General features: G+C 38.4%; 1 protein-coding gene across 5 annotated transcripts in view; it reads left to right on the top strand.

Annotated features, from left to right (window-relative positions):
* Positions 1-5,302: 5,302 nt before the first annotated feature.
* The window catches only part of Slob (Slowpoke binding protein), a 28,904-nt gene continuing 11,235 nt past the window's right edge, over positions 5,303-22,971 (top strand). Inside the window, exons 1-6 of one of the 5 annotated variants that reach the window (XM_070287938.1) lie at positions 5,303-5,518; positions 6,389-6,474; positions 7,929-8,005; positions 15,628-16,085; positions 18,251-18,370; positions 18,691-18,768. In XM_070287938.1, the coding sequence (XP_070144039.1) occupies positions 8,000-8,005; positions 15,628-16,085; positions 18,251-18,370; positions 18,691-18,768 (662 nt within the window). In that variant the 5' untranslated portion in view covers positions 5,303-5,518; positions 6,389-6,474; positions 7,929-7,999. Of the gene's footprint in view, positions 5,519-6,388; positions 6,475-7,928; positions 8,006-15,627; positions 16,086-18,250; positions 18,371-18,690; positions 18,859-22,971 lie in introns of all 5 variants that reach the window. The other 4 variants (XM_070287937.1, XM_070287944.1, XM_070287940.1 and 1 more) reach the window with 4 other exon arrangements.

The following is a 22,971-nucleotide window of genomic DNA, read 5'->3' as shown; positions in this document are numbered from 1 at the left end:
CAGCAATTTGTTCGGCGGATTGCCGCGAAAACAAAGGACCGCTGACAACTGTCAACATCTTTTGACTGGCTGAATGACTGAAGGACTGGAAGGACTGACGTTGTCGGCCGAATGATCAAAGTTGGTTCGCTGTTCGCGGTTTTCGACCATTATGGGGATTAATTGAGGCATTGTCTGTTGGCCGGGCTCCCTCTCTGTTTCGCTATCTTGGGGACTTGGGGCATATGTCAATGACGTCAGCACTTAGTGCGATGATTTCCCAAGGAAATGACACCCATTTCCCGCGCCCCCCTCGAGTATGCGCTAATTAACCGCGAGAGAAGAGGAAATGTGCCGACTGGCAGCCGGAATTGGTTAATTAATCTCTTTACCGGCTGCGAAACCGAAACTGGAACAGCCGCATTTTGGTGGCACTTCCGTTCTTTCTTGGCCAAAATGTGTGTCAGGGCTGGAATGTTTCTGTGGGACGAGGCGGCCAAGCAGATGTCCTTGGACAATATTTGCATGCAAATCGGAGTGGTGAAAACATTTTCCAAAAAATGCCAGACGACAGACAAGCAAACAGAACCACAAATCGCAAAAATCCTTCTTGGCACTATAAACTTATTTCTTACTTTTTACGTCGCAGCCGACGTTTCCGCCGAAACTTTTCAATTTTGACAGAAAATAACAGCGAACGCAGAAGGCGTAGAGGGAGAAGAAAACTTCTGCGAGGGGTTAGGGCTTTCTGTTTGTCCCATAAAATAATAAAAACGTGTGAGCAACTCAAAGAGATTTCAACTGAATTCAATTTTCCTGGGCACAAAAAACCAAGAAAGAAAAAAAATTACCACAGGAGCAAAGGCAGACGGCGGCGTGAAGAAAACAAACAGAGCGCCACCAAGGACAGGATTCACATTCACTGTCCCGATTGTTTGGGGATTTTGGGGTTTTTTGGGGGGCTGACATTTTAATAAAAATAAATTCGATCAACACTCTTGTTTGTTTCGTTTCCACATTCGACGCCTGCGGCTGACGATTTTCGTTTATGAATAATATTTATTTAAGCGCCAGCAGCACACCGAGATAACACCGAACAATCGAAATAAATATTTCTAATAAATTTGGTTATAAATAGAAAATAAAATGGAATTATGTTTCATTTGGAATTTGCACTATACTATTCGGAATTATTTTTGTCTGAATAATCAAAGTCATAAAAAACTTTGTCGCCTTTAACAAAACAAACAAAATTCATGGAATTTCTTAAACTTAATGAATTTATTAAAAATTTCCTATCTGATTATTGTATATTATTTTTCTAAAGAAATATTTGGGAAATCTTTTGTTTAGAATTTTTAGAATTTGATTTAAAGAACTGAAAATAATGTCGAGGCCTTCTTTGTTTTTTTTTTATTAAATTTTTCCCTTTAAAGTGTCCCCCAAACCCAAGTGACCTTTACCCCCTCCAAATCACATTTGAACAATCCTTTTTTTTTAGATAGAAATCGCGATTTATGGTTAGTCCCTTTCAACGGTGCAGTTTTAGCCACCGTCGTCGACGTTTATTATGGCTCTGTTCGACTGTCGTCGGGCTTGACTTGCTGGCTTCCTTGGGCTCCTTGGCAATTACAAATGTCACCTTCCACATAAACACATTGTTGTGCAATCAAACGGACCGTAAATAACAGAAACCATCCGAATTTACGAGGCATCCGATTCGGGCAAGGGGCGGTGTTTCTGCAGTTCCGTTGCATGTCCGTCTTCGTTCGCTTTTATTACATCCGGTTTCGTTGGGAGGGAGGGAGGTGAAAGGTGAAAGTTGGAGCGGAGCGGAGGTGACCAAACATGGCCATGGAGTCCGGCGACTCCACAGATGGTGACTTTTTGTCGTTACCACGTCGCTGGAACATTAAAAACGAATTTCAGGCCCCAAGTGGGGTCAATTTTGTGGTGCGAACCACCTGCTCAAAGACAAACTTTCGATGTTTGGCACTCAAAAAAAAAAAAAAGTAAAATAATGATAATAAAATTAAGTATTCTTTAAATTAAGTTATCAAATTATCACATAATTAAATGTAACATTTATTGAGAACTCGATTTAAATCTTATTAAAAGTTTCTTAATTCTATTTTATATATATATTTTTTTTGAAACAAATAACATGTAATTTTTTCTCTGTATTGTCAGAAGAGCTCTTCTCGCATTTTCCTGGCTTTTCTTTTGTTTTCCCTCTTTCTCTTGCTCTCTGGCCTGCAATCAATTTTATTGATTTGAATTCGCATTTGATTGCATTGCAATTCTATCAAGTTTCACTCTCTTTAATTACGTTTCTGTGGAAACTCATAGCCACACTCCCGCAGATGAACTCTCACACTCACACACACACACACACTTTCACAGATAAATACTAGGAAAATCACACGTACTTTTCGGGGCGAATAGCCGGCGTCCATTTTCCACGCCGTGTTGTGCGGAACTGACTAGGAATAGTATAGTATACTATAATGGTGGTGGGCCACAGGCCGATTTGTTTATTTATTTGCTTGCCACATTATCTAGTTTTCCCCGATGCGTTGCTTTTTGTTTTTCCTGCCTGCCGCTTGGTCGCTTTTCTTGGCCATTACCATGGCCATTGCCATTCGCTTGATCTGCGGAAATGGGGAAAATGCGAGAGATGAGCCGTAAGAAATGGCTAATGCGAGAGAACCAAATGCGAGGAAAAGCATTTCACACCCCATCAGAGCTGCACCTAAAAGCTCTATAAATTTAACTCTCATCATAAACTAAAATTGAATTAAAACAAAAAACCTTTAAGCCATGGAAATTACCTTATGTGTTACACCTTTCGTAAAGCTAAACAAAATTTATTCAATATAGCACAGGAAGCACTTTGCTTTTGGAAAAACCCAGAACAAACTCAACTAATATACGCCCTTACGACTAAGTGCCTTTAATTACCCCTGCCATAAACTACCAACTTCCTTTCTCTCTCCAGGGTCACATTACATTTTGTACCAATTACGTTTCGTAGTGCCGTTCCATTGACACTCAGCTCAGAACTAAACTGGAAGTAGAACGTAATGGCTTAATTAATATTATTAACCAACAGTTCTCGCTGCTCGCCAATGACCTTCTAATTAATGTTTTCGCAAGCGATAATCGCGATACTCGCAGCATGGCGTGCCACGCCCCATCCTCTACGCCCATTTGCACGCATCAAATTGAGCGACAACGAATTTCTAAGCGAAACTTTCACAGTGCCGCCAAATTATGAGTTTACACGCAACAGCAAGGAGCTGTGAGTGTGGGGCCTTGAAAGTTTTCACTTGGCACTTGCCTTACCCACACCTTCAACCCTTGAGAAATGGGTGCGGTTTTCCAAGCACAGGGAGAAAAATCTAGCCTACAACTTTATTACTTTGTTTTGTAGAGACTTTAAAATAATTATTTTAGAAAACTTAAACGGCATTAAGCTTTAAAATAAATTAGAAAATCAAGCAGGATGTTAGTTTATTTCAAGAAATATGTAAACCGAATTTTATCAACACTTTTCCCGCAGTGTGCTCACCCCCTAAGGGGCACATCTCGAAGGGAAAAAAGTTGATTTGACTGGCGTCGAGACAAATCACGTTGACTGGCTCAACATGACAGCGCTGCCCCAGGACCTAGGGACCTCCACCCTATTCCTGTCCTGTCTAATGCCAAGGCAAAGCGATGATAAATGAACCCGCTGAAAGTGACACTGATTTTTGGTCAGCTGCAGTTGATTTCCCCTCGAAGCGTGCACACGTTGCGTATGAGTAATGTCCTTGTCGTCAGCCGAGCGATTTCCATACCCAATGCCCTTATTTGATTTCCGCTTCGTGTGTGTGTGGCTGCTGTCGCATTATTGACAATTTTATTAGGCCATTTTTGTTTGCCTGTTTATAATGCCGCCCGCATAAAGTAAACTCGTTAATTTCATAACATATGCCAACACATTTGGATTCCAGGGAGTTGGGAGTGTGGGTTGTGTATCGTGTGTTTGACGATGTGTTTGTTGATGGGACGTTGACAGCATTCATGTGTGTGGCATAAAAACGACATCAGAGCCTGGGGAATAAAAGGCAAATGTGTGGTACTGCAGTCGTTGATCGTTTGTCATCAAGCCTGATTACCTGATTTGCGGCTCCTGGATTTCTAATTGCTAATTTCGTTTTATTGAAATGAAAATACTACGACTTCTTTACTACCATCTGAAAATTAAGATGGTTTATTGAAATAAATAAATAAATTCCTAAAAACTCCTAAATGTCTTATATTTCATCCTTATTTTCCCCATTCACCTTCTGATACATCCGATTAAACCTTATCACCTGTAAACCAACTGCAATCCAAGGCAAATCGGCTTTTCTCTTTATCAATTTTAAACAGAAATGGCCTCCATTCGAACATTTGTACGCATTACACTCGAAATCAATGCTCTCTTCACTCGTTCTGCCTCTTAAACTACATTTCTTTTACTATTTCTGCATAATTTTGCCGTTTTTCGGTTTTTGGAGAGTGGAAAATCCATTTATGCAATGCACGCAAGTGCCAACTATGCAAATTCAACGCCACTAGAGCCTTGCAGGGAAAATAAGAGAGAGAGAAAAAAGAAAACATTGATTACACTTCAAGAGTCAGTTGGGGGAATTTGCATATTTTTTTTGTACAGGAAATATACAGAATCGGTAAATCAGGTCAAGTGGAGGGGGAGTTGGAGTTATTAAGTGGAAGAAAGAGATATGTATCTCAAGATCAATATGTGTTTGAATGCGGAATTTGTGTGGCCTTGGATATTATAGTTCTATTCTTAGTTTGTAATTTTTCATCATTGGTACAATTTAAGCAAGTTAAAGTATAGGGGTTTTGTGTTTTGTCTTGTAAGTTTTCTTTTATAGTTTTAGGTCAAAAGTTTCTTGGCAAAATCTAAGGAAAAGTTTTTTCATTTCGACCATTTATTTCGACTTCAATTTGCGTAAATAAATAAATGTCAAACAGTCGCCAAAAATATATGCTTAGCTGAACTTTGGTCAAAGATTATAGTTTTAAAAAGAACTTCTGTAACATTAACTTAACTTAAGGTGGCTAAAAAATATATCCTTAAACTTAAAACCTTGTCACATCTTTTACCTTCAGTACTAACGAAAAATATATTTTAAATTCCAAAAGTTTTTGCCTTGTCTTGCATAAATTAGGAGCCACAGCAGGTTATTTAAGTCAATTTGAATCAGTTAGAATAAAGTGAAAACTTTAGCCTCATGTTCCAAGTATTTATTTTCAGTTTTCCTTAAAAGTTTTTCGGAAAAAATGTAGTTCACCTTGCTCCCACATTTTTTCTACATAAATTAATGTCAAACACTGTGCCATATGCCCATAAAAGTGTACTTGGGGGCCCAAAATTTGTTTTCCCCCAAAAAGTTCAAAGTTCAGACGCGTGCCCGTGGAACATGACTGACTGACAATCAACAGTTTGCCATTTGCCATTACCCTACGTCCTACGGAAATGCCAAAAGTAAGCAAAAGCATTTAAGCTAAAGATTTCTTCCTTTTGCTCTTCATATTTTCGGACCCTCCATTGACGATAATTGCGAGGGCGGCGCGGCGTCCACTAAGACATTGAGAACGCTCCATTGAACAAGTCCTCGTAAATCAAACGCAATGAGCTCTGTGAATCTTGGGTGGAAACTTTGCCAGGACATCCGCCCACGAATGCCCAACATCCAAGCTCCAATCTGGACAAAGTGCTCTTAAAATTCGATGAGCTGAGCTAATCGCGTTCGCTGTTGGCTCAGCTGGGCTCACTCAATCAACGGGTGGGCGGCATTGTTGGCTATTTTGGCAATTATATTCGGGCCAAGAACAAATCAATAAATGTGTAATTACACAGGAACACAGGACTTGGGGAAATGGCAGATTATAAGGCATCGAGCAAGGCAAAGTAGCCATTAAGATTTAGCGAAGAGCATTGATAGGATGTCTCTGATGTTCAGGTTGCCACGAGATAGTTATTTTTCCTTCTTAGAGAACTTATTTTGAAAACACTTGAAAAAACTAAAATAAATACTTTAACTATCACGTTATTATTTAGGTATCTTTAAGGGTCTATGCAAATTCTAAGTAACTCCGACTCTTTTGCTTTAAGCACTCAAATATATACCATCTAAAATCAATCTTGTAGATATTTCCTTCCGTGTATCTACATTTTAACGACTTCTGTAATCCAATCCGTTTTTGCAACTAACTCCCAGCCGGGCAAACTTTGAGATACGAGTATGCAAACAATATTTCCGCTTGGTGCTCTGCAGAAACTTGCCAAGCCGATACTTTGTTAGCCTCATCTTCCGTCTTAATTTAACTCAGTCTCTTGTTTCTCCTTTTGCAGCAAACCAACTGTGACGTGCTCTTAGATGAAAGGAACGTGCGATGCAATTGAATCCAAGCAGACATACTGAAACGCACTACTGGATTGTGAGTATCTATCGGAACCTTGAACTCTCTAGTATTTTATTATAATTTCCGCAACTTGACAACTCCTTGCGGTTGCAATTATCGGGGCATAAAAATGTTAGGCCAAAATGTCAAAGTCGTTGCCAAAAATGGAAGTAGTGGAGCCGGGAAAAGTGTTCGAAAATGTTCGAGCTGATGTGGCATTGTCTCTAAACTGGCAGGATGCCAGACGGGCAGGAAGTTCCAGCGGAGGCAGGATGAGCCCGAGAGACGGAGACAATGGCTGCCTTCGAGTGTGTGTCCTGGCAATAGAATTTTATTGCCCCAAAATTGTTTGGAAAATTACACAATTGTCGGGGATTGAGGGCCTACAGCTCGCTGCTTTCAGCTAAGCCAAGACGAAATTGAAAAGGGTTAAAGCTTAAATGGCTAAAGGCCAATGGCAATTTATTTAATTGAGCAACATAATAACTGGTAGCCAGAACTGTAAATTTATAGTATTTAAATATTCCAATTCTAATTCTAAAAACGAGTAATCAAAACCTCAGTTTGCTCTTCAACCTCTTCAAAATTTATTTTTAGACAATTTCAATAGCAAGAGTTAAGGCTCAACTGAAAAGCAATTCATTTAATTGACCAACTTAGATAAAGATGTCTTGTCGCAGCCTCCTTCCTTCCGTCTGTTGGATTCCTGGTGATGCATATTTCATGACCTATCCCAGACATATAGTCAATAAATCATTCGTGGCCCCCTCCCCTCTTCGCCACAATGAATCGACGGATTCCCACACGAGGAATCTGATTTCTATCGCCTTGTCTCCGGATTGACATTCTTTGGCCTCGTCTCTGACCCGAAATGCCAACTGCAATTGACATTTCTGGCTGCAAAATTGATGATCCGCCTCCGGATCTGATTCCGAATCTGGGTCTGACTTGTCCGTCTGGCCATAAAATTGAAAAGATTCCCTCGCAAATGATTTGTAACCTCCTTCGTCGCGAAGCGTGAAAACAGAAATACACAATTTGATTAAAAAGTCCAAGCAGGCGTGGCCTTGTCCGGGGGGAAAAGTTGGGTGGCAAAATCTAATGAACCTTTTAACTTGACTTGGAAAAGAGGCCAACGAAGATGTCAAGTTGCTCAGTGAACTTTTGCTTAAGAAACGTCGAATTAGAGAACTTTTCGGGGGGCAGGGCAAAGACCTTTTTTACAGCGATGAGAAACGATTATCAAAAGGTCAGCTGATAACATATAATTTATTAATTTCGGGTTTGGGTAAATGAAAATCCAGTTTTCCATTTAATTTAAATAGGAAAATTTCGAAGAAATCATATCTAAAGCTTTAGAAGAGAGGTTTTCTATGGGCTGACATTATTATTATTTTTTAGAGATTTATAAATAAAATATTATTGTTTAAATTACTTTAAAAAATTCTACATTTCCCCAACTTATTTTCCCAATTTCTCCATATTTTCAGACCCTTTTTTGGTGTGCCTTAGGAGGTTTGATATTGGGTGGAATTGTTGTCATCTCATACTGGATAAGACGATGCAGGTATGTATTGAAAACCAGGCTAGTCTGTACCGAATTTCCCTCTATGAATTCTCCGATATGAATACTATATATATATATCAAATATGTCCGCTGCAAAAGCGCAGCAGGAAAACTATTCAATCCAATTAGTTCAGCGCAGACACACCGCGAATTCGAATGGTTGGGCATGGATTTGTATCTCACCGTTTTGTTTTTCAAAAAATTGAAATTGTCGGGGGAATAAGCCTTGTGACACGTGACGTTTCTTAAAAAGAGAAAATAGAGGAGACAACGTGAACGGGCCAACGACCACAGCGAATGCACGTGGGGATTTTCACCAGCCCCCCCCAGCCAGCGGAAAAACTGGGCGGTAGGGGGTGGTGCCTTTCCAGTGCAGCTCTATGAGAGCCTGTGGTGACATTAGAAAAGACGCAAAATTGCCAGTTGGCCGAGCAGAACAACTGAATAATTCAGGCCGGCAATTGGACGGACCGACGACTGTTTGAGCAATTAACTTAATGACGCAAGGTCACTGGAAATGGGCCTGGCCAAAGTCCGGAAAGTGGCGAAAATGGGGCTGTGTTTCCTACCCAAACAGTGACGCAGTTGACTTTCAGCCTTTTCAAAGGGCGGTGACCAGAGGGGCCATCCTTAGCCCACTCCCATCCCGGTGTATCCATTACGATTGTTGGCGCCAGCCCGTCCGGACAGACAGTGAAAAATATATGCGATAAACATACAGTAGAATGTCCTTGGGACTAACATTAATCTGAAGAGGGGAAAAAAAACTAAATAAATTAATTAAAAGTTAATATATAAAGAGCTAATTAGTTTTGAAGCTTTAAGCTTAAGTTCAAATATAGTTTTCTTTAAGACAAGACATATATCTAAAGAGAAATTATAAGTTTTCCTTATGAATTAAATAAGATTAAACTCAAAACTATATAAGTTATTTTCCTTTTCAAATAATCTCAAATTATCCTCTGAACTTTTTAGTTTATAAAAGTTTAACCGTTTGATACATTTATTAAAGGACACACGCACTAAAAAGGACAACTGACCCCACCGAATGGCTTCCATTTCCAGTTCCATTCCATCGCTCCTCGCTTTTCCTCTATTTTCATTTTGGCTTCACGCGAGGCCAGCGCGTAAAAAGTTTTCCAATTTCCATATGGAGCGATCAAAGGCAAACCCGCAAGCAAACAAACTGTAATATTTGCATACAGTCGAATATCCTGGGAGTAATGGAAACCGGAGTGGGAGTATGTCAGGGTGTGGGAGAAGGCTACAAATGTGGGTGTGAAGGTGGAGCTGGTGCTGGTCAGAGCGAAGGTAAACAGTCGTTGAGCGGGTCATGATTAATGTGTCACGAAGTGCCGCAAACACACACCACACACCATTTTAATGGCGGACATGGCACAGTGGGTGAAAGATGATCATTAAAGGGTTGAATTTATTAAAAGTACAAGTCAAGGCATAGATAAATTTAATTTATTTTATTATTGTTAGGTAAAGAAACATCTAAATATAGAAAATAGTAAAATAAAATAGGTTTATGGAACTAAAAATTCTAGAGATCCTAGGCTTAGCCAAGGTCTCTCGTAATTTTTGGATTTAAAAGAGTCATATTTTATGACGTATATTAATATTTGCTAATTTAAATATACAAAATAATATTGGTAATAATTTTATTTATTAACCGACCAACCAATTTGTAAAACTCATTAATTTTTTGGTACCTCCCCTGCCTTACCATGTTTTCTACCAGAAACCAACTGAACTTGACCTTGTCCCCCTGGGACCTGGGTCCTGTAATTGCAGCCCACGGTAAATTATCCATACATTGTTAGCCAAACAGACTGGCATGCCAAGTTCAAGCTGGCTCGGTTGGCCAAGGAAGAGCAAATACTGGTGGAATGAATACATAGCCGACATTCCTGGCGAATGCCAAGCGAACGACGAACGGCGAGTGGCGAGCGACTATCGTCGTCGTGAGTCAGTTGGAAATTGTCATAAAAATTAAAAATCAATTTTTATAATCCAGTTAGAAGGGGAAAACGCACAGACCAAAGCGGGACAGACAACAAAAAGGGGGGCCAGAGTGGGGGGCTAGCCACAAATACAGCCGCAAACGAGAGGCGATATGGGCACGCAAACATTGCACTATGGGGAATTTTGCCATTTCCGTGGTATTTAGTCATTTTATCAAACTTTAAATATTTGAGTTTTTTTTATGTAAACATATTAAAAATATATGGCTCTATAAAATGTAGTACCAGAAATGTTAATTAACAGTGCACTGTTAAGCCTATCCACTGTTAAAGTCGGCTGTTGTAGCCAAAATGCACGTGATGGAAAATAGCTATTTTTTATTCGGTTACTTTGAAATTGAAAAACTAAAAAGTAGAAGCAATTTTTGATTAAAGTTTTGATGGAGACCAATAGTACTGATAATTATTATGTGTCGTGTGTACTAATACATAGATCTGTGCGTGTCTTACTGATATATTCCGATTTTTCTAAGTGTTCCTCTAAGGAAATTTTTTTGAAAAAATATTTCACTTTGAAGAGACCTATAAAAAATATATGTCTTTGTATTGCTGTGCGTCCGATATATGTTGTAGAGGCATTCATTCTAAATAAAAGGCAATTTGTCTCAATGTGCACAAATCCGCACAATCTACGTAATTTAATTTTTTTTGCAGGTCTTTACGAGCAAATTTTACCAAGAAAAAACCATTTTTCAGGTTAATTACATATAAATATTAATGTGTCAAATCATTTTACCTTTTTAAAAAGCAAAAGCAAATTTTTTGAATTAATGTAAGTGCCAAATGGAAGTTATTGGCGAATTTGAAGGCCTGGACCACTTTTATGAATAAAATGAATATGAAAATGACGTTTTTTATTTTATATCTGACTAAGAGCTCAAAAATGAAGACAATGTATTTTTTTTATTATGTCTATAAAATATATTGTTTGAATTAAAAAAAAAATCCACCTTATACACTTAAAAAAAAAATTAAAAATACAAAAATCGTCAAGCGAGGGCGGAACCACGCCCATTTTTCCAAAAAACATTTCTTATGGAGCCCAAAACTATAATAAAAAAACCGTTTCGAAATATATTACTTAGTTTAAAAGTTATTAATTAATACCATGAAAATGGCAAAATTCCCCATAGTGCATTGTGGGCCACTTCTATACATACAGAGGTGGCCTTATATACGAGTGTAATACCTGAAAACACACCTCGGTCCGACTGGAATGAAGAATTTCATAGTTTTCGCCCCAAACGAAACGATATTCGAATCGCACCTTCATTAACGGACGACCCGTGAACCGTGTTGGCCGCGTTTTCATGGCTTAAATATTCTAGTAATTTATACCGCAAAGTTTCGTCGCGTCAGCGGGTGTAAAACTTTGAGAACTTGTTGTAACTTGGCAAAAGTTAATTTGGTTGCTCCGAAATTTTCTAATCCATTACATGCAACGCGGCGACGTGACACCGGAAAGTCAACTCTTTGCCAAACTTTGTGACGTTCCCGAAACTATTTAATTATTTATTAAAATCCGTCTGACCCAATCAACAATGAGTGCATCCATGATGGAGCCAGGCAGGTCGTGGAGTGTGCTGGTCTAGTGTTTTGGGGTGGTGAAACTCCCCTACAAATCGTCAAAAACAGGTGCCACACAGCTCTGTCCGCCCATCATCTCTCCATCATCATCATCATCATCATTTTTAATGTGCAATTCTATTTCGGTCGCAGCACTTTGCGGTGGAAGATTAAAGGAGCTGGGTGGCTTGTAATGAAAAAAATTATGGTCTTATTATGAGAGTATTTCTAGGGAGATAAATTGTAAAATATGAAGATTAAAAAGTTGCTTAAAAAAGAAGAAAATGTGATATATTTTCTTAGACTTCTGAAAAACCAACGATAAGTTTAGAGTCAATTTCATCAGATTACAAAATGTGATAAAATTGTTCGAAAGTTCTTAAAACTACAAAATATAAATAACGTAAAAATGATCCATAAAAATGAATAATCATTCCCCCGAATGTTTTTCCCTAACTTTGTAATCAATTTTTGTACAAAACCCCCCCTTAATACCCACCGAAACAATCAGTAATTGACTAAGGGCATGGAGACATTTCCTGCCTATTTTTAACTCTCAGCATGAGTAATATCTTGCCACTAAGCTCCCACCGAAAGCGATTCAATTAAAGTGCCCGAGAATTAATGTCTGGAGGAGCGAACTAAGCCCCCCGGCTAAGTCCCAGACGAAGAACAGTACGATATTGATTAATGACATCTGTTTTCTAGTCAAACGCGTTCCACATCGCGTTCTCTCTGGCCATTTACCGAAATTGACAATTTAATTTGCACTGAACAAGCTAGTGACGGACAGGATAATGCAATAATCAAAGCGGAGAATAAACCAGAGCTCAACTCACCTATCGTGATTGTGAATGTGAATATGAATATGAATTTGACACCCGGGCAGGTGAAGGGTGGGGAGGCGTTCTTTCGTTGCTGCACACCTGAAAGCCAAAAGAAAATAAAAAGCGAACCACTTACACCGCTCCCAAAAGGAAAATCAATAAAGTGTCTTGAAAGTAAAAGGCAGAAACGAACTTTGAGCATTTGTGTGCTGTCCCTGATTAGATAAATGGCCCGAGGGCGGACTGGGAAAGAGAACAAATACGATTAAATCAACCTACAAGGCGCATGCAACAACAGCAACTAAAAAAACACAATTTAAAATTAGAATTAGACAATTAGACAAATGGGACAGGGGGCAGCGGGGGGACGAGAATGTGCGGCGAACACGTGCAAAAAATGCTGCCTGGTTTATACACTCTATATAGAGCTCAATGTCACGCAGCTCTCACACACACACACACGCGGTCTTACATCGCTCGAGGGGAGACGGGGCGTATGATTTATTTAAGCGTCTATTAAAGTCCTTTCCATTGTTCTTCCGCCGCGCTGCGAGTGTGTGTGTGTAGTGGCTGCTTTTATTGTGCTCGCCGTGCCTGTGGTTTACTTTTCACCGTGTGAAGGACATTCGTTGAACTGCAAACGCATTTGCTTTCGGTAAAATAACTTCAAAAGTTTCGCATGTTGAAGGGGCGTGTACTTTTTAATTAACGTACGCCGACTGTGGCGGCATTTCAAATGGAAATCTGATCTATCATGCCTCTGTTAGATGGTCTAATTGCTGTTCCGGCTAAAAGCAAAAGCAGGCAGTTGAAACATAAAGAGAGGCTTTATTATAACAAATGGTTGAAGGATTTTAGCGCACATGCAAAACAGTTGCCACTTGGCAGTTGTTTTGTTAAACATTAATTAAGCACTTGGAAATTATTGGAATTTTTTTTAGAAAGCTTGTAAAGTTATAAGAAGTCATTTCAAAATTAATTGGCGGAATATATTTCGGGGCAAAAATTTCAAAGTATTTTTCAGCTACTTCTTTTTGTTAAAAATATTGTTTAATTGGATAAACTACATATTTAATAATTATAAAAAAAAAAATATTTTAGAACAAGAAAGGAAGCTAACTTCGGCACGCCGAAGTTTGTATACCCTTGCAGATATTATTTCATAACATTTTACCTATACTTATTATGTTTAGAGTTTGACAGTTACAGTTTTACATTCCCAGTTTTACATTTTCTCTACATCTACCGATCGGTTTATATGGCAGCTATATGATATAGTTGTCCGATTTTCATAAAATTTATACCAAAATTCGGAACTAATAAAATAAGCTTATATCTCAGAGTAGATAAAAATAGGTTGAAAAACAACGAAGTTATAATTTTTTTCGTATTAATTTCCCTATAGTTCCTATGGCAGCTATAAGATATAGTCGTCCGATTTTCATGAACTTTTTACCGAAATTCTGAAATAATATAAAATGGCCATATCTGAAAAATAGTGCCAAAATGTTGATAAACAGCAAAGTTAAAATTTTTTTTCTAAAAATTTATCGATCATTTGTATGGGAGCTATATGATATAGTCGTCCAATCCGGACCGTTCCGACATATATAGCAGTGAGAGTATATAGAAGACTATATGCAAAGTTTCATTCAGATAGCTTTAAAACTGAGGGACTAGTTTGCGTAGAAACGGACAGACGGACGGACAGACGGACAGACGGACAGACGGACGGACAGACGGACAGACGGACATGGCTAGATCGACTCGGCTGTTGATGCTGATCAAGAATATATATACTTTATAGGGTCGGAAACGTCTCCTTCACTGCGTTGCAAACTTCTGACTGAAATTATAATACCCTGCAAGGGTATAAAAAGGCAAATGAAATAGAAACTTTAATAGAAGAAATATGAAATTACCTTTTGTTATAGAAATTTTAAAGCTAATATAAATATTTTATTTATAAAAAGGGGAAATGTGTATAAGTCAACTATAAATTTATTATTCGTAATAATAATAAGGTAGCTCAGTACATATGTACAAGTGAAATATAAAAGAAATAACAAATATAAGAGAAACCAATTGGGGAAACTTTAGAACTTTTCCGTAGAATAGATTTCAATTGGTGGAAATTTTCACTGTGAAAATCAACCAAATATGAGCACTTGTCGATTGACCATCTGGCTGATTTTAATTGAATGCTGGAAAATCAAATCAAATTATGTAGATATAAGCCTGCGAACTAAAAATCGAACTGGGGTCAAGCATCACAATTCATCAACCACCATTAACCCCCCCGCAAAAAAAAACCTGAAGAATCGAATTGTGTAACTAAATTTCTGTAACCATCGAACCTCGGATTTAGGTGTCGTGCCATTTTGGACTGTAGCGAACTTTGCCTAGGCGATCGGTAGGTAAATTCGCTTTCGTTGCATCAGCAAGTCAAGTTACCGAGCGGAGCAAATTAGTCAGCAAATTGAGAGCAAATCAAATCACCAGAGCAAAGCTAAAGAAAACCCACAACTGTTCCAATACAATTTATGATTTTCCAAAAACTCCAATTGGCTGCAAAATTTCAATACTCCAGACACGCTGAAATTAGTTGAATTTTTTTCGTTTGAACTTCACACAATTTTATTATGCAAATTTCCTAGATTACGCTTCTATACAAATTGGCTGCAAATTAGTTTAGTTGAATTGAAAAATTGGCGTATGACCGAAAGCATGCTTTATCTTTCATTTGATTATCCTTTTCCTTAACATTTCCGCTTCCGTTTCACAGACACACAGAAGTCACAAATCACAAACCACAATTCACAGCGAAAGACAACCAAGGAACTTGGCAAAGTTCCCCATCAAAATATGCTTTTGTGATTGTCTTTTACAGCAAAATAATTAAACCTCAGTTGATTTACACTCCCTGAACGATTGTTGAGCAAGTGCTACTGCCGGGGTGATAGATATAGCTTATATGGCTTTTGATTTACCCATTTTACCATCCACGAAGCGCTTCTGTCAGTTCTCGTTTTCGTTTCGTTGCTGCGCTAATACCTTGTTTCTGGATTAATATATATTTCTTAAACGTCTTTACCGCATATTTCTTTCCATTTCCTTGTGGCCACTACTCAACTTTTGTTCGAAAAAAAAACCCAAAAAACCAAAACAAAAACAAACAACAATAAATACACTCTCACAGGACACATCCAGCGAGGTCAGCGATCCGGCAGCGCCGCATCCGGAGCCGGAGCTCATCATCAGCTGCCACCGGGATCAGCGGGATCAGCGCGAACGGAATCATCTCCCGAGGGATAGTAAAGTCATCACCCGATCACAATCCTCGGCGTCGACGGCGCCGCATGCTCCAGTGCATCAACTGAAGCAGCAGCAGTCCCTGCCAAATCCCCCGCCCTCGCAGCACCACAGCAGCCACAATCCACACGCCTCCAAGTCTGTCTCGATCCTCGTCTACAAGACCCTGAACACGGTCTTCAAGAGCAGCCGCAAGATCATTGTGCGCGTGTGCGAGGTGGCCAGCGCCAAGAAGTCCTTCACCATGTTCAAGTTCAACAAGGCTGCCCAGCAGCAGCGGATCGACAACCGGGCCAGTGCCGTCACAGGACACGACCCCTTCGTCCGGCCGCCAGTGCCCGAAAAGTGAGTGAGATCCCTTGGCAATGAGGAGTCCCAAGCTCAAAAATGCCTGGGAAAAAGGTTGGAAAAGTAATGGGAAATTATTGAATGGCTGAAATATCAAAAACTATATACAGTGGCTCACAGCTTATTTCGTGCAAAGGTGAACTTGAAATTCAAACTTGCATATCTGACAAACTATAGGAGATATAAAAAAAATTGAAACGCAGTTTTGTTAAGTAGGGCTTAAGCATTTATTTAAGCCCTTAATTATTTTTCAATTCCACTAGATAACGATAAAAACTTAAAAAAACGAAAAATATTGGTTATTTTAATGTCACAGCTTATTTCGTGCAAAAACTTTGGGTACATATAATTTGTAAATTGTTATTTTAAATTAGCTAATTCTTTTTGTAACTCATTGGAGGCGATATCAGCTAATTTACTTATCCCTCCGATGCGTTTCATATCACAGGAAAATACAGTTTTCTATGAATTACCAAAATGCGCTCCGCACGACTATCGAACTGCGGGAATTGGTCCTTTATCATTTTAAAAATGGAAAAACTTGGCAAAATATTACTTAAATAGTTAACCTTACCCTTAGTGCTGTTCAGTAAATCATCCCAAGCTTCAATCGGGAAAATCGGGAGGCAGATATTGGCCGAAATGGTCCTAACCAAATTTTTATTAAGCTTGAGAAGATGTGAATTATCCGGAAAATTAATGTTAATTCAAAAAATTTGGCGACAAAACTAATAGTAAATGTTGGGCATGAAATGGCCTAAAAGTATTCCGTGGAAACCGTCCGCCGTTTATAACGGGAACACATCTTTAAAGGCCGAGTAACCCGGAAAAAGCCTTTCGAAACCAATACAAATCCGAAGTGCAGGCTTAAATTGGCCAAGGAGCACATAATTTCATTCGATTTCGTTCTGGAATGAATTAATTTTCACAGACGAGACCAAATTCAATATTTATGAGGTCGGACCGAGAGCAATATGTTTGAAAACAATCAAATTCAGAGCTCCACCACAAGAACCGATCCCCTACAGCCAAGCACGGTAGTGGTACTCGCATGGTTTGGGCGTGTATGGCGGCAACCGATGTTGAAAACCTGGTTTTCATCGAGGGAAATATGGCTAGAATATGTACCTTCAACTTTGGAAGGATAACTTGCTCCAGATCGCCGATATATTGGGCCCAAAGCGGATTTTCTGACATTACCATGACAATGACCCAAAGCAAAAATCGACTCTTGTGCAAACCAGGATGATATGGAACTGCCCTAATGTGGTGAATCCACTTCCCCAGTCACCCGACCTTATCGTCCTTAAGATTTTGTGGGCGATTCTGGATCTGGGCATCCGCAAGAGGTCGATATCTTATAAAAATGGTCTCAAAACAGCCCCCTTGGAAGAATGGTCCAAGATTCCAAAGGAGTCCTCAGAAAAGTTGATTTCTTTAATTAAAACTCTTTTAGAGGATGTCATCAAATAAAGTTAAGACAAAAAAAAATTTGTAAGTTTAAGAAAAACCGAAATAGTTAAGATATACTTTTTTGCACGAAATAAGCTGTGACATTAAAATAACCAATATTTTTCGTTTTTTTAAGTTTTTATCGTTATCTAGTGGAATTGGAAAATAATTAAGGGCTTAAATAAATGCTTAAGCCCTACTTAACAAAACTGCGTTTAAATTTTTTTCATATCTTCTATAGTTTGTCAGATATACAAGTTTGAATTTCAAGTTTACCTTTGCACGAAATAAGCTGTGAGCCACTGTATATAATAATTTTATTTTACAAATATAATACATTCTTTTTTGGTTTATTAATTATATCTAAATTCATAAGAAAAACCTTAAACTTTTTAAAATTTAAATTAAAATTTTTTTAAACTAACAATTTGAATGCATTACCCACATTTTCCTTTATATAAAACAAATTATTTATAAAATACCAACTAATTCTTATCGATTGTTTTTAAGAAACGATAAATTATCGATCATTTTGATATGCTTTAATATCAACATCGAGTATTTACAGCCAATGCTTTTCCAACACTTTAACGTAAAAAATCAAATATTTTAGTCAAGAGTTTGTATGCCAATGAGTGTGTGTTTGTTTCTCAATTCGAAATGCAACCGATTTGATGTCGATAACCGATAACCGATAACCAATCCGATAGGAAAGTGAAGCACATTATGAAGAAGCTGCACAAGGCGAACGGCCTGAAACGCTCCAACTCGGCGATCGAGTTTGATGTCTCGGCATTGACGGCCGCCAATCGGCGCCAGATCTACAGTAGGTGAGTACCCGATCCGAAGCGATATATATAAAGATATCGTCCGTGTGTGTATATAGGACTTTTGCAATGTGTGGGCGAAGAACACCTAGCACAGTGCACAGGTTCCTCGAGTTTTACTTTAGTTTGTGACACTTTTTTCGGTTCGATTCAGTGAAGCTTCTTTGACAGACCAAACAAATGGAAGAGAACACACACTTAACGCTGATTTTGTTCATTTATTTCCATGTTTTCTTTTTGCCAAAACCAAAACCAATACCAAAAACCCACAAAAAACCACCCACCAACCACGCAACCACCATTGTGTACCCTTCTATTTGCAGCAATCGGTCGGCGAGCTCGGAGCAAGATAACTCAGATCAATCCGAGCACTCGGAGAAATCGCCGCTGGTTAGCGCGAGGTTAGACAATCTAGCTAGGCTCTTCTTTAGCAAGTCGATGCCAGCGGAAACCGGAAGTAGAGATACCATAGATTCAGTACTGAATACAAGGTTGCATTTACTACTCTACTCTATACTATACTAAATATTTATACTATTTTGTAATTAGCTTGTACTAATACTTGAGATATCCAGCATCAGCCCCCCCCCCACTAGTGCCGTATTCTCAAGTGCCATATTTTTTCCGTTTTGCTTGCCCAATTCATATATCGTTTTGGTTCTGTTTCGATTCAGTTGATTTTTTATTCCAGCTCGACAGCACTTTGCATGCCAAAAATGAATAGAAATAAAAACCGAAAATGCTTTTAATGTTTGCCACACGTAGATTATTCCGTAGCAACCAAAGAAACCACACTGAACTATTCTTTTTATTCGAACTAATACACATGCACCCGTACATAGAGATAACACACACAAGTAATTCAGAGGAAGCCCATCTGATTTTCAAGAGGGTTGAGCCGCAGCAAACAAAATATAATTAACTTGAAAGCTTTTGTGGGAAATAATATTTGTATTAAAGAAAAAGAAATATATGTATATAATAGAAACTTCCCTTATTTCCCCTAACTTTCAGCGTATATCTCTGGCTTTGACTCTCTTCCTCTGTAGCGAAATATTTGCCGCAACTTTATTCTCGAAAGTTTTCTCATTTCGAATGAAAAGCCAAAGGCAGTGCCAAAGTCAAAGTATTAAATGCGATGATAGAATGCATTTTCCGCCGCACCCAATCCCCCTTTTCTTTTGTTCCAAAAGGCAGGTGAAAGTTTGCCAAGGTGAAAATTCCTCAAATTAGATGCCCTGCCATACAAATACACTGGCAGAAAAGGAGGGTTAAGGAGAGGGTTTACATTATACATTTAAAATATAAAAAAGAATGTGAAATATTTGGAAATAATTTAGTGTATTGTTAATATTTTTTACGGTATAATTTTTATTGAGTGATATTTAACATATTTTAATTGGCCATGTAACTAAAATTCTTTTCAGTGTTCAAAAATTGCAAATTAAATTATCAACTCAGCAAAAGTTTGCTCGAAAAAGGCGAAAAATTGATTCACGCGAGTGTGCGGATGTATCCTAGGTGTGTGTGTGTGTGTGTGTATGGGTGAGTGTCCGCCCAATTCCCTCCCCCTTTCAGCCCCCCTTGCCACCCCTTCCAGCCACGTGCTGAGCCGTATGATGAATGTGCAAGCGAGCGTGAGCATCTGTTCGTGTGTGTAAGTGTCTGTCGATGTGGAGGTGTGTGTGTGATAGGTGTGTATGTGTGTGCCCCTAACGAGCAGATGAGTGTGCATGTGTGAGTGCTGCAAAGTATGCAATAAAAAATTTCACACACGAGCACGTTAATTACGCGCGGCATCCGAACATTTTTGAAGAACTTCAGGTTCCTCCCTCCCCGACCAATGGAGGTTGTATCTCCAGGGACCCCAGGTATCCATGTATCTGGCAAATGCTCGTACCTCTTCGGTTCGCTTATTTCCATTAGTCGCAGATGCTTGATATTTATATTAATGAACGCAGAACCTGATGCTCGAAAGGGTTTCTTTTAAATTAATATTTTTTAATTAAAGGTTATTGGTGTGACTTTCGAAATTGAGCAGAAACATGCTAAATATACTTTTGGTTGATTTAATTTGAGGGAAATTAAGCAACTTTTCATTTCACGTTGAAGTTTATGTAGATTATTTCAATTCAAACAAAATTTGAAAGCTTCCCTGAATATTCTTTAAGCCTCTTTAAACAAGGCAAATATATATATTCACAGAAAATCTAATTTATTTCTTACTACATCCAAGAGTTCAAATCTGCCAGCCTTAGCTTCTTTTACTCATTTTTCTCTCTTTACCGTTTCACCATCCACGTTCCAGAGTTTGGCAAACAACAAGTGTGTCGAGTGTTTTGCAAATATTTAAACTGCAATATCACGAAGAAGATAAACGAAAGAAAGTCACCTCTCCGTTTTTGCAACAAAAATTAGCTTAAATCAACAAACAAACAAACTGGCGAAACACCCTTGAGCACACACACATACACACTAGGGTATAAAAGTATAAAGTACGGCTGCAATCGGAGTCAAGGCCTTGAACAGCAGGGAAATGAGAAATATTTCACATACGCCCCGTTGGCCAAAAGCGCAAGCCATGCGCTTAAAGAGACAGGCAAACGGGCAAAGAGTTTTCTCGGCTTTTGGTTGTTCTGGTCTAGCTAACGCACACACATGAGTACACAGAGCGAAAAATCCACAACAATTGGTCATCAGCAGTAAAAATTACTGAATGATTTTATGATTGGTAATTCTAAAAAAATTATAGGAATGCCAAATAGAAGACAAGAAATAACAAATAACTATTAAATTTATTTTATTAGGATACTATTTTTATTTATTTTAATAAAAAACCTAATTACTATAGTATTTTATTTGACAATATTTAATTTGGAATTAAAAACTATATTAGTTAGATTTTTTTCTCTCCGTGTTCCTGTTTTTTTATACCCTTGCAGGGTATTATAATTTCAGTCAGAAGTTTGCAACGCAGTGAAGGAGACGTTTCCGACCCTATAAAGTATATATATTCTTGATCAGCATCAACAGCCGAGTCGATCTAGCCATGTCCGTCTGTCCGTCTGTCCGTCTGTCCGTCTGTCCGTTTCTACGCAAACTAGTCCCTCAGTTTTAAAGCTATCTGAATGAAACTTTGCATATAGTCTTCTATATACTCTCACTGCTATATATGTCGGAACGGGCCGGATCGGACGACTACATCATATAGCTGCCATACAAATGTTCGATATATTTTTAGAAAAAAAATTATAACTTTGCTGTTTTTCAACATTTTTGCTCCATTTTTTTAGATATGACCATTTTATATTATTTCTGAATTTTGGTAAAAATTTTATAAAAATCGGACGACTATATCATATAGCTGCCATAGGAACGATCGGGAAATTAATAGAAAAAAAATTATAGATTCGTTGTTTTTCAACGTATTTTCATCTACTCCGGATTATGAGCTTATTTTATTATTCTAGAATTTTGGTATAAATTTCAATAAAATCGGACTACTATATCATATAGCTGCCATATAAACCGATCGGTAGATGTATACAAAATGTAAAGCTGGGAATGCAAAACTGTAACTGTCAAACTGTAAACATAAGAAGTATAGGTAAAATGTAATGAAATAATATCTGCAAGGGTATACAAACTTCGGCGTGCCGATGTTAGCTTCCTTTCTTGTTTTACTTTCATTTCGTTTTCGTTTCTGCAAGTTCTTGTGACGCAATGAAAGTGAAATGGATTGTGAGGAAGGGAGCAGGAGAAGAAAGGAAGCCTCTTGGCCAACATTTTATGCCGCACACGAACACACTTTCACTCTCACTCTGACCCCCCCTCTGTCCCCACCCAGCTCCCCCTGGCGTCTCACTTTCGTTTTGTGCCTTATTAAATTTTCAAACACATGCTAAACTTAACCCGAGGATGTGCTTAACCTTCGCTCTGTTTTGATTGAGTGGCCGTAAGTGTTTGTTTATGAGCCTGTCCCGCTCCCACTCTACCTCTCTCTCTCTCTCTTACTCTTCTCTTTCTATTGTTATTTTGCCTCTCTCTTGCTCTTCCTAATCTCAGTTTCTATCTCTGTTTCTTACTGTCTTGTTTTTAAGCCTCCAAGTGAGTGCAGTTTGTTTGGCTTTTCTTCTTTCATTTCGTTTGACACCGTTTCCATTTTTTGTTATTTCCTTATTTATTTTTTTTTTTTTTTGCACTCTGCTCTTTGTACAACTCTTCACTTGCAACAAATAAATAAATTAAAAACTGTTTCTAAAAACTCAAATACAGACAGATAAAAAAAAAGGAGACCGAGCTTAACAAAATGAAATGATAAACTCTTGCTTCCGTTTCCGCTGCGCCATTGTGCAGGCAGTTACTTCCTCTTCCTCTGGCCTGTCCCTTGTGTTCCGCTCTCCTCATTGAGTTGCAAATTCCTTTGTCCTGCGGCACCTTTCAACTTCCTGCCAACAAGAAAAAATTTTGCTGTGCAAATTATTTTGTGTCTCCCTTGTTTTTGGCAATTGTCCTGTGGCCCTTGCAGATGGTGATGAGGTTTTTTTTCGGGGTCTCTAGGGCGCTGTTTTCTGGTCAATTTTGAATTGTTAAATACTGCGGTC

This window comes from Drosophila kikkawai, chromosome 2L (genome assembly GCF_030179895.1).
Source record: "Drosophila kikkawai strain 14028-0561.14 chromosome 2L, DkikHiC1v2, whole genome shotgun sequence".
In the NCBI taxonomy this organism is placed as follows: Eukaryota; Metazoa; Arthropoda; class Insecta; order Diptera; family Drosophilidae; genus Drosophila; species Drosophila kikkawai.
This window is presented reverse-complemented; position numbering and strand designations above follow the sequence as displayed.